This window comes from Micromys minutus (genome assembly GCF_963924665.1).
Source record: "Micromys minutus genome assembly, chromosome: 21".
NCBI lineage: Eukaryota > Metazoa > Chordata > Mammalia > Rodentia > Muridae > Micromys > Micromys minutus.
In genome coordinates, this window is record NC_137956.1 from 20,106,834 (window position 1) to 20,119,047 (window position 12,214).

At 42.2% G+C, this 12,214-nt stretch overlaps 1 protein-coding gene across 1 annotated transcript; it reads left to right on the forward strand.

Annotated features, from left to right (window-relative positions):
* Positions 1-6,743: 6,743 nt before the first annotated feature.
* RIPPLY2 (ripply transcriptional repressor 2) lies at positions 6,744-11,019 on the forward strand (the record flags this gene model as incomplete). The annotated part of the gene is given in 5 exon segments (XM_080933935.1): positions 6,744-6,890; positions 6,892-6,985; positions 6,988-7,151; positions 7,449-7,513; positions 10,863-11,019. Coding segments are annotated over 5 exon segments (627 nt in total).
* Between the last annotated feature and the right edge of the window lie 1,195 nt (positions 11,020-12,214).

The window sequence follows — 12,214 nt, forward strand, 5'->3', positions numbered from 1 at the left end:
TTTTTTGTGTGAGAACACGAATTATATGATTAAAACAGAATACCAAAAACAAGTTAATAAATTTTACTCAATTAGTGTTCAGATAGAAATGAGTAATTTGCTTGACAAGAAACATTTTATATGTGCAATGTTCAAACAAAGTCTAGTTGTCTTAGACAGGTGTACATTTTTGCTTATAAAATCGCTGAAGGGATGAGTATGAACTGGCCTCTGACCCCAAGCGAAGCTGGCATTGTCTGGAGGCACAGAGTGGTAAGCAGCGGTAGGCATGGAGACCTACCTCCACATGTCTCCTTTCAGCTCCATTTCTAAGTGGGGAATAAGTCATATCCTGTGAGATCATCTTGTCCCCTGGGACGCATTGTGCCACAGCAAATGGCCACTTAGGATTCTGTCTTTACCTTTTTGTTTGTATTTTTCAGATTCGGCTGATGCTCAATCTGTTTAAAGCGTGGTTTTGCTTTTTTCCTGGCTTTCTCCTTGGGGGACCGTCACCTAGCACTTCACCTCTGGGCTATCCTCCCTCTCTCTGTTGTAGTAGTCTTGCATTAGTAAAGAAACAAGAAAACGTGTTTGGCACACAGATGTAATATAAAACCATAGCTTTTTTCTAGTGGAGTATGAAACTTGGTGGCTTGGAAGTATGCAAAAATATCACTTCCTGAGTTATGGCCGTGGTGGCATTTTGTCCTTGAATGGAGCCCATGTTGTGGGAATGGCATCTGATTCATAGTGGGTGTCCAATGCCTGCTTGAACAAGTGTCGTGTTTAATATTTCAGTCCTAACAGATTATGGAAGTCGGTCTCTAGATCATGAGTATGTTTTGAAGAGTATGTTTAATATGTAATAGAAAGCATGTCCTGCTAGGGATCAACATGAAATTCTAAAACCTAACTGTAACATGTTATATTAGACCACAGACTGTATTATAATTCTGTGTTTCTTCCAATTTATTTGGAATCTTATTGCATTCTAATTGTGTGTGTGTGCACGCACACACACGTGCAAGTGTACCCACATGCCACAGTGCACATTGTGAAGATCAGAGGACAACTTGCTTGCAGAAGTGAGTTATCAGCTTCCATCATGGGAGTCTTGGGGATCAAAGTCATTGAACTTAGCCTCTACCTGCGCCATCTCTGTCTGGCTGTTTCATAAGACTTTTTATCCCCATGCTGAGTCAAGCTTAAGAAGTATGTGCATCTATTCTAACGTAGTAAATAGGATGCTCCTGAAAAGTTTAACAAATGTTCTTGTCTTCTGAAACATCTTAAAAGTAATGCAATGCTCCCTTGCATGCTTTATTTGATTTATCTATGGGAGCCTGTTGATTAAAATATATTCAGAAATAAAAAGAAATAGTACTTTGTCCTCAGTGCCATGAAGGACTCAGCTTTAAGCTCTATACAAATAGATGGTTTAATGTAATCAGTGCAGAAAATGAAAGGTTTGGCATTTTTGACGTTCTAGTAATCTTATAGGTTTACCTCTCAGTTTAAAATCAACTTGATCAAACATTATTCTTGCTATATTCTTACTAGCTGGCTCTCACCTTTCCTCTGGGGATGCGGTGTTCTGTCTGGTTTATGTAAGCCATTACCACACAATGCTCTTCTTCCCCATGCCAGATCTATTCTCTTGGACTGTCATCTTCCTCGGGTATTTGATTGCGATTAGCAGTAATTTCCCACTTCATGAGGATCTTCCCCCAGAGTTGCTGGATTCATTTCAACCTTCCTCCTGGGGACCATTGCCAGTGTGCAGCCCCTCCTCCCCAGAGGACCCTCCTCTCCTGATCTGTGTTCCCCTTTCTCTCTTCACAGGAGAGTACCCTCAACATTCTCCTTGAGTCTATAAACCAACTTGCAGAAAAAGCTTCCATTTGTGTCCAGATGATGATTTCTAAACTCATGTAGAACCTTTTAGTTGTTGGATCCGATGAATATATGTCCTGATTTTGTTTGGATCTCTTCTACTTTATTCCCATAACACTTGAACCTGATCACTTTTACCTGCTACAGGTCCTGTTCAGTGATCTATCTTTGTTTCTTTCCTTGTTTCTTTGTTTCTTTCTTTGTTTCTTCCTTCCTTCCTTCCTTCCTTCCTTCCTTTCTTTCTTTCTTTCTTTCTTTCTTTCTTTCTTTCTTTCTTTCTTTCTCTGTATTCTGGCTCATAAGAAATGTCAGCCTGCACAGCTCTGGCCTTGGTTTGCCCCCACCAGATACAACATTGACTTTTTAAAAAAAACTTTATTTTAAAAAACAAAGATAAAAGAAAAATTTTTAACATTTTTGCATAAATGTATACAAATACAATTGTGTCAGTGCTTGGCTTTTTTTCCCTTTTTTTTTTTTTTTTTTTTTTTTAAGGTTTGATACTCTGCATTAAGGTCTTACTAGTTACAATGAGCAAAAAGTACATGTAAAACAGGATGTAACCCGGAATTAGTCAATGTTTTCTTGGTGTGTAAGGATTGAGCATGACTTTTGTTTTGTTTTGTTTTGTTTTCTTTTCTTTTTTTCTTGAACTTCACACAGTCTGTGAGTTGTTTCTGGGGCAGTCCGAGCCTCTGGGGTTAGCATTCCACTATCAGTGACTGCATATTATGTCTGTTCTTTTGTGACTGGGTTATCTCACTCAGGATGATATTCTCTAGATGCAACCATTTTCTTAAGAATTTGGTTAAGTCATTGTTTCTGATGGCAGAGTAGTACTCCATTATAGAAATGTACCACAATTTTTGTATCCATTCATCTACTGAAGGACATCTGGGTTCTTCCCAGCTTCTGGCTATTATAAACAGAGCTGCTATGAACATTGTGGTGCATGTATCTTTGTTGTATATTGGAGTGTCTCTGGGGTATATGCCCAGAAGTGGAATAACTGGGTCTTCAGGTAGTACTATGTCCAATTTTCTGAGGAAGCACCAGACTGATTTCCAGAATGGTTGTATCAGTTTACAACCCCACCAACAGTGGAGAAGTGTTCCTCTTTCTCCACAACCTCACCAGCATCTGCTGTCATCTGAGTTTTGGATCTTGGCCAATCTGACTGGTGTGAGGTGGAATCTCAGGGTTGTTTTGATTTGCATTTCCCTGATGGCTAAGGATGTCGAGCACTTCCTCAGATGTTTCTCGGCCATTCAGTGTTCCTCAACTGAAAATGTTTTGTTTAGCTCTGTACCCCATTTTTTAATAGGGTTATTTGATTCTCTGGTGTCTAGCTTTTTGAGTTCCTTGTACACCTTGAATATTAGGCCTCTATCTGATGTGATGTTGGTAAAGATCTTTTCCCATTCTATTGGCTGCCATTTTGTTTCCTTGACAATGTCCTTAGCCTTACAGAAACTTTGCAATCTCATTAAGTCCCATTTGTTAATCTTTGACCTTAGAGCTTGAACCATTGTTTTGTTCAGAAAATTTTCTCCTGTGCCTATGTGTTCTAAGGTTTTCTCTACTTTCTTATCTAATAGTTTCAGTGTATCTGGTTTAATGTGAAGATCTTTGATCCACTTACACTTGAGCTTTGTACAAGGAGATAAGAACGGGTCTATTTTCATTCTTTTGCATGCTGAGTGCCAGTTGGACCAGCACCATTTGTTGAATAGGCTGTCCTTACAATATTGACTTAGGAAACTAACTGGTTCCTACTGTTGATCACTTTTTTTTTTTTTTTTTTTTTTTTTTTTTTTTTTTTTTTTTTGTGGCTGATGCTCCCACATTTAAGTTCATTTTAAATTCTCTGCTGTACCCAAGCGCTCAGGGTATTTCCATCCATGTTCATCAAGACTTCTCAGAAACCACCAGATCCATCTGAGTTCTTGTCCTTAGTGTGACCGTTTCTCTGAGCCCCCAGGAAGGACAGTGAACTGAATATTCTTTCAGTAACAGCAGGGAGAGATGCTACTCTAGTATGCTGTTTGTTTCTGATTCTCCTTGTTGGAGGGGATGCCATGGAAATGTATTTCCCTTCTTCTTTGTGATGAATATATCATTTCACTAGTTTGGGCCAGACAAATGTTTTGGAAGTGGTGTGCGTTACTTTAGACACACAAATTTACTGTGTCTCCCTGTTGTAATAACTGACAACTGTCCAGAGATATCAAACTTCATCACCTTGCCTTCAAATGCTAAGCTTAAATGTCAACCATCCACTTACAAAACAGGGTGTATCCAGAGTGAGTGGGAAAATCACTTCTGCTATGTTAATCCTGTGAAATTTTGGAAGTATTTCTTACTGCCAGTATTTCCCGGTCTATCCTGTTTGATTGACAAACCAATATAAAATTTATTATTTTTCTTCTCTGGGTCATTTGAAAAACTGAAACGTGGAAGTATCTCTTGTGCTCTGGGTCTGCTGTGATCTCGACTTTGTCTGACCCAGCATCACCCACCTCTGCTAAGTGTGTCCCATGTCTCAGGATATATCTCAGCTCCACTTTCATGAGCACGTTGTCTTTATGGCCCAGGCAGTTCTATAGAGTCTACTTCCTAACTGTCCTTCAAAGCTGTGCTTTGTGGATATGTGCCTTGCTATGGCCTGCACTGAGCCTTCCAGGGATTTCCCTGTCTCGCCGCCAGTTCCAATGACTCTAATCTTCATGGTTGTGTCAAAAAGACTTTAAAAAAAATAACATACAAACTGTAATCATCCCACTCTCCCGCTTACAGTCAGTCTTCCCCCGGTACATACAGGACAACGTCAAAATGTCTGAGCACAGCATAGTCCAAGCAGCCCAAGCCTGCCCTGTCTCCTTCACCGCATCTCTGTGTCAACAATAGATTCATCCAGTCTCCTCTGAGCCGGTTTCTACACGGACACAATAACATCCTTGAAGGCGCCCTTCTAGATATCCTTGTGTAGGTTTCTTTTACTAGAGTGGGCTTTTCTCGTTGTACTTACAAGAGGCAACGAATCCTTCCTACTGTAATTTCTAGATGTAAAATGTTCTTCAGCAATTTAATATGTCCTTTAAAAGAAAACCCTTGGGTTTTGTGGTCACTGTAAGAACCATCAACTGCAGTTTTCCGGAGTAACGAGGATGCTTATTTCATCATTGGAAAAATCCAGGATTGAATACCTTGTAGGCACATTAAAGAAATTTATGCAACTAGAATAGGTATCTTCATGAAATAGGTCACATCTGTAAGGCCAAAACATTTTTATTTTACTTATCTAATGGTTGTAGTAGTAGTAGTTGGTGGTGGTGGTGGTGGTAGTGGTGGGTGTATGTGTGAGCGCACACACACACTCATGCATGCTTGGGTTTGGGTGTGGTAGGTTCTCATGCCACTGTTGTGTGTGGTCAGAGGACAACTTGTGGGCGTCAGTTTCTTCCTTCTACCACGAAGCTCTGGGGATTGAACTCAGGTCGTCAGGCCTGGCAGCAGACATCCTAACCTGCTGGGTCAGCTTGGCGGCTGGCCCTGATATTCTTAAAATCATTTTTATCATATCAAGGAAGGGCTTACCGTGTGCCGGACATGCAACAAGCATTTAGTAAGTGTTGTTACTCTGAGCCACCAAGAGAAGCAACAGGCGTCTCTCTCTTCACTGATTTCACTATCTGAAGAACGTCACACCTCCTCCTTCTGGGACTTACATCATTGTAGCCTCCTAGGTAATAATGAAGTGGATTCTTTTCTTAGGAAGCAGCAGAGTGGATCAAGAGGAATTAAGGCTTACGTTCAAGACTTTCAGTCTGCAGTGTTTGAGGAAACTCATGTCCATTACTTAAAATGCCTTGGAAAGAAATCATAACATTTACAGATCACATTGGCTTTGAAACATATGGGGGGGCAGGTTTAGTGAACCTCTACAGGTAAATGAGGGGTAGCCCCCAAGAGAAGAAACTAGTACAGAAAGAATAATGTATCTCATATCATCACCTTCTGAGATTCATTATCATCCTCATCTTCCCTCAGCCAAAAAAGAATCGTCTAACTATGATCTATTGATAAATACCAAGTGTTGGCCGAGCTGTAGAGATGATACGCCCAGGGTTTACTGGAGAGAGATACTGATAGGAGTTTGAGAGAAAGTCACGAGGCTGTGAGAAGGCACGGAGACCACCGGACAACTGTCTCGGTCCCTCTTGGCTGTAACAATCAGGTTTTCATAATCCATCTCTTGCCCAAGATTTGCTATCCCCTTCAAACAACAGGTAGATTGTGAACAGGACTTATCAATAACCGCTTAAAAAGCATACACTGATCATTGGTCCATATTCTACACATATTTCGATTGAGTCTTTGCTTGATGTTAGGGGACAAGGAGGTGGATTAAGGCTATTGTTTTTTTTTTTTTTTTTTTTTTTTTTTTGTTCTTAATCCATATCCATGTTGTAGAACACAGGCTGCTGCAGAACCAGCTGCCTTTGCTGAAGGCTAAAAAGCCAAACCGAGTGTCAGGCAATTACCAGCCCTGGGCGTTTTTGCAGAAATACACAAAAACGTGTAGAATCGTTTAATTCCATCTCCTCCTAACCTCTTCACATGGAAATTGGCCGCTTGAGCGCATGCTGTTTTTCTCCCAGGCTGAGTGTCAGGGGGGCTATTAACACTCGCTCCTTGCAGCCTGTTCCCGGGCCATTTGGGAAGTTGCACGCGTTCACACCCGCGCGCGGCCCGCGGCGCCTTCACGCGCTGCCGTTTTGTTTATGCGGAGCGAGGGCGGCCCCGGGTGTGAAGGTCTGCAAGGGCCAGATAAAGCCGGGCTGCGACACCGGAGCGGTGGTCCTGCCATGGATACCACGGAGAGCGCCGCCGAGAGCGCGCACAGCCCTGCACGTTCGCCCTCGCGCAGCCGCTGCCCGCCGCCCGCGCAGCCCGGGTACCTATCAGCCGGGATCCGTCCCCGCGGGTTCTCCACCCTTCCCCACCCCGCGCCTGCCGCCCACGGAGCCCGAGGACCGCCTGGCCCCGGCTCATCCCCGTGCACCCTCCATCTCAGTCCTAGCCCTGCACCCACAGCCCTTGCCTTTGCCCGTGCCGGTGCCCTTGCTAAGTCCAAGTTGAGTCCGGGAGCCCGGCTCACTTTCTTCGTGCGCGGCTCGCGCTTGCCATCCTGCAGGTCCGGGGACTTCTGGAGACCGTGGGTTCGAACTCCTGGCGAGAAAGAGGAGCGGGCGGAGCCCCAAGCTGCAGAAGCGGTGAGTGATAGTGTGGCCCCGCTGCCGGTTCAGGCTGTATAGCATTCCCATTCCCGAACCCCAATCCAGGCCTGGAGAGTAAGGGCCTAAGTGGCTTGTGCTCCCTTCTCTGCCCAGTGCTTAACAGTGTGACTGCCCCAAGCCCTGCAGGCTGGAACATTCACATCAGCTGAAGAGTTGGGTCTTAGAGAGAGGCTCAGGATCACAACCCCTACCTGAACCAGGGGCGCTGGGTCACAGACCTTACCAATTTCTAGTGAGATGCCTGGTGACTGCGATTACTCCTTTCCTTCCTAGTTGCCCAGTGGTCCGGGAATGACCGAAGCTTCGGGGAAGCTTTTGCAATACCAACACCCTGTCAGGTGAGTGACAGGTCTTACCAGAGAGAGGTCTCCTTCAACTCCAGCCCTAAGGAGGAAGGAGATGGGGCAGGATCACGCAGCTTGGTTTAATAGCTGGCACCCCAGTTTCTCTCTCTTGGACACTTTGCCTTTGGTTATTCTCCTACTCACAGAGTGGGAGAATACAGGACTTCCCACATAAAAAAACTGTCAGTTGGTGGATAGTGGATAAATGCTAATAGAATTGGAGAGAGAGAGAGAGAGAGAGAGAGAGAGAGAGAGAGAGAGAGAGAGAGAGAGAGAGAGAGAGAGAGAGAGCAGATTGATTAGAAAAGAGAAACACGTTGGGGCTGGGGACATAGCTCACTGGCAGAATGTTTACCTGCCTGGGTTGAAAGACAGGAGACATCTTATGCCCGAGAAGCTGTTTTGCATTTTTATTTTATTATTTTTAATCCTAAAAGGGCACCGTAAAACTGGCTTCACTGCATGCAGAGTGCATGTATTACTTTCTTGCAAATCAAAACCAGGAATGGGATGGACAGTAACAGGTTTGTAGCAGAACATGCTTGACACAGTAGACTGCCCAAGACTGCTCCAGCTGTTCACTGGTTTTGTTTGTTTTGATTGCCTTTTTTTTTTGTTTGTTTTACTCCCCCTCCCCCCGCCCCCAGGCAGCCAGCCTTTCTAGAAGATTCTTTGTAACTTTTATTTGAGACAAAATGTTTATGATTGTGCTGTGTTCTCGGGACTGTTAAAAGAAGGCCCGAGCGGTGCGCCCTTGTTAAAGAAAGTCTGGCCTATGCCTATGTGTTTGTAAGTGGTGTACAATAGTTGATATATTGGTTGTTTGCTAAAAGTAATTAAAGGACACAGGAAAAGCAAATGATGGGTGGAATTGGGTTTTCTGTGGTCACATCTTATTTTTATGTGTCTGAGTATTTTGCCTGTGTGAGTGCATTTGTACCACGTGAATGCCTTGTTTCCACTGAGCTCGGAAGAGGGGTTAGGATCCCCCTGGAACTGTTGCTAATGGTTATAAGCTGTTAGGTGGGTGCTGGGACCAGAACCCAGGTCCCTGGATCAACAGCCAGTGCTCTTCACTATTAAGCCATCTCTCCAGCCTTACTTTGATTAGTATTGAAGTGAGGTCAGGGCATAAAATATGTTAATTTTGAAGGGTTGGGGAAAGCTCACAACGGGTGTTTTATAAGTTAGTTATGAGTCTTCAAGAATTAATGGGTAGACTTTTTTATATCCAAAGAAATGACATGGGAAAAGAGGTATCAGGTTTTGGGGCAGCGTGGTTCCTGCTGGAGCTCCAGGGACCCGGAACTTGCAGTGATGGCTGCAAGGCAGTGAAAGGTCAGTGCGTATACACCTCTATACAGAGTTTTGTCCAGAAACCCAGGGGCTTTGCTCTGTAGATGTGTTGGTGGTTATAGATTTTAGCCAGAATAGTGGTATGATAAGATCAGTGTTCCAGAAAATTCCCAAGGGACTGGAGTAAAGACTCAAAGCAAAATTGGAAGTAGTTGCAAGTAAGAAATGAAGGAGAGCTTTTCAAAGACATCAGAGAAGGAGGCGGGATGGAGTGGATGCAGGCAGTAGGTAGGGGACAAAGCAGGGCTTTATAATGTACTGGGAAGGTGGGTGAAGAACAGCTAAAGAGACAGAATGCCCCCAAAATATGTGGCTGCTGACCAGGCGAGTGCTGTTCTGTGGCAATGCGGATGTGGGGAATGAGAAAACTGGTCTGAATTGTTCGTTGCATTGCATATGCCTTAGGGCATCCAAGCAGAGCAATTAGGGAGAGAGTTGCATGAACGTCATGAGACAGGCTGAAAACCTTCACTGCAAGCACTGGTGTGAGGACTGTGATTATGAAGGTCTGGGGAACTCGTGGCAGTGGGTGAGGTCATCCTGAGGAAGGGCAAACAGAAGTGGTGAGAGTTCTCAAGGAGGGCACAGGGGAAGGGCCAAGCCTCTACCTAGTAAATGGAGTAAGAGAAGGCCTCAGAGGAGACTAAAGAATCACATCAGGGGGACCTCAGGAAAGAACTGTCTGCAGTGAGGCATTCTGACCATTCGTGATGGTACCAACTGGACAACATTTTGGAGGGATTGGCAATTTCAATAACCTATTAGAAAATACCTTGGTAGTTTTGTAAACAATTCCTTTCTCTGCTGAACAATTTAATTGTGGTTTTCTTAGTTAATTTTTATTAATTTCTATCTTGACTTGTATTGTGTACCTTATGCATTTTTCCTCCAGTGGTCACTTTTTTGAGGGTAGGATTCGTGATTTTTTTCCATTTGATTGGTGGATTATATTGGCATACACACACACACACACACACATACACACACACACACACGAGCTCATACCACATCCACATTTATTGCATGCATAATTGATAGCTACTTGTTTAAGTATCCAAATTACATGCTTTTAATTTTTTTTACTAGAAACATGTGTAAACTCTTTTGCCTAACTTTCTGTCTTTTAAAATTGAGTACACTGAACACAATATAATCTTTCCTTAGCTAGAGTCACTCAATTATATGTAGACAGAGATCTTAGCCCTGTGCTAAAGTGACTTCATGATAGTTGTCAGCTCAGCCTATTTCTTTTCTTTGTGTGAGAAATAAACGAAGGCCACGAGGCCAGATTAATAATGATCAAATTTTTAAAATTCTGAGATAATGATGCTTACTTGTAAATTAGTTGTAAAAAACCTATATCATTCTCAATTGCTATAGTGCTCCCAGATAGGTTGGATGGGAGAGAAGATGGATTGGAAATAAAGATTGGTGTTGGAGCAGCTTTCTCACCGAGCAAGTGGTGAAGGCATAGACCTTAAAACTATCACTCTTGTCCACTTCTGATCCAGCATATCAATGATATCTATAACTAAGGGCTGCATTTCTGCTGGATGGTGGGTGGCGCACTGTTCAGAGTGCAAACAGTCTGCCCTCTTTGTATAGTTGGCTGTCATTCATGCGTGTGATGGGGTGGTGGGATTTATTTGCCTCCTAAAGACATTTAGAGAGTGGAAGTCTAACCTTCTGCATTTTATAAGAATAAATACGCACATAACAAAGTGGGATAAGCATTGATCTTATAGAGCGAGGCTCAGTTTTTCAATCTGATTTCTGTCTTGGATAAGGATGTCAAAGAATCAGCCATTTATGTGTACGCTGGCAAGCAGACTCCGAGAAAGCTGTAACAGTTGCAGCTTTAAACTCTGTCTTTAAGATGGGTAAACTAGTTATTAAGCATGGAGAGCTAGTGGAAGTCAATTGTCTTGTGACAATTAGGACCCTGGGTGTGAAAACATGTGGATACTATGTTGTCTGCTTCTTTCAGACTGTTCTGGCCCAAGTCCAAGTGTTATGACTACTTATACCAAGAAGCAGAAACTCTTCTGAAAAACTTCCCAGTTCAAGCTACAATTTCATTTTATGAAGATTCTGATAGTGAAGATGAAATAGAGGGGCTGGCCTGTGAAAATCAACCTAACTAGTTACTTCTGTTGACAAGTGAGCTGTGTAGAATTTGAATTTTGTATATAGATGTACCATAAGCTTTTAAAACTAATTTATTTGTATATATGTTATTAATAAAATATTTCATAACATAACTAGAGTATTTTGGCTTCTCTTTGTCCCTGCACTAGAATTAAATGTTGGGATTTAAGACAGACATCATGTATAAATGTCCTGATTGTGTTATAAATATTCATGGTTCACAAAGGATACTTTTGGTTTCTTTATTAAACTGCAAGTTTACCTTTAGTTATAATTTTTCAAGGAACAATACTATTTGGGTTTTTCTTAAAGACTGGCTCTTGTAATGTCTAGTGTTTTCTACTGATCTCAGTTTGATGTTTAGTTACAGATGATATAATCCTGACAGTTAGTGAAGAAAATTGGGTGCTGCTACTACTCACATATATTAGCGTCCGTTTGCTAGCTCATAGCAAAAATGCTTTAAGTAATTATCTATAGTTGAGAAAGAAAAGCAATCCTGGGTCTCTGAAATCTGAAGGACTGTAAATACGTATCAAGGAGCATGGCTCTCACTCTGATACTCTTTAATTGGGTGTCCAGTACTCTCTGTATATATTGAAGGATTCCTATAATTCAAAAAAAGATTTAAATTTGAATTATTTGTATAGAGTCTAAAAATTTTGGGAACATGAAAAGTATTTTTTTTGTCCTGGATAAAGCTAAGATTTGGAAGACATAAAATTCAACATTATCCACTTTCCTTTTGCTCTAGTTCACAGCTCACAATGTTCTCATATACACACTTTCTTATGGGGACTAAAATAAATTCTCAGTGACTGGGTTTTCTTATGTAGATATCATAGACAGAAACTTCGTCCATCATTTAACGAAATGGACAATTTGCATGGTTAGGGTGACACAGTAAAGTATGATCGTGAAGTCTTCTTAGTTTATGTATAATCATCTGGTCAACAGTTTAGTTGCAAACAAGCATATTTTTATTAACCTATAATCTGAGCTACTGGTGAGGCTGAGGCAGGAGAACTGCAAGGTCAATGCTTGTCTGGTAATTTACCAAAAATATTGTCCCTCAGTATTCCAGAATAAAAATGGGTAGAGGTGGAGATGAGAGGTAATTAGCCAGATAAGAAGTGCCTTGTGCTTCAGTGACTTAGCATGTCCACAGACTTCCCTCATAATATTCAACCA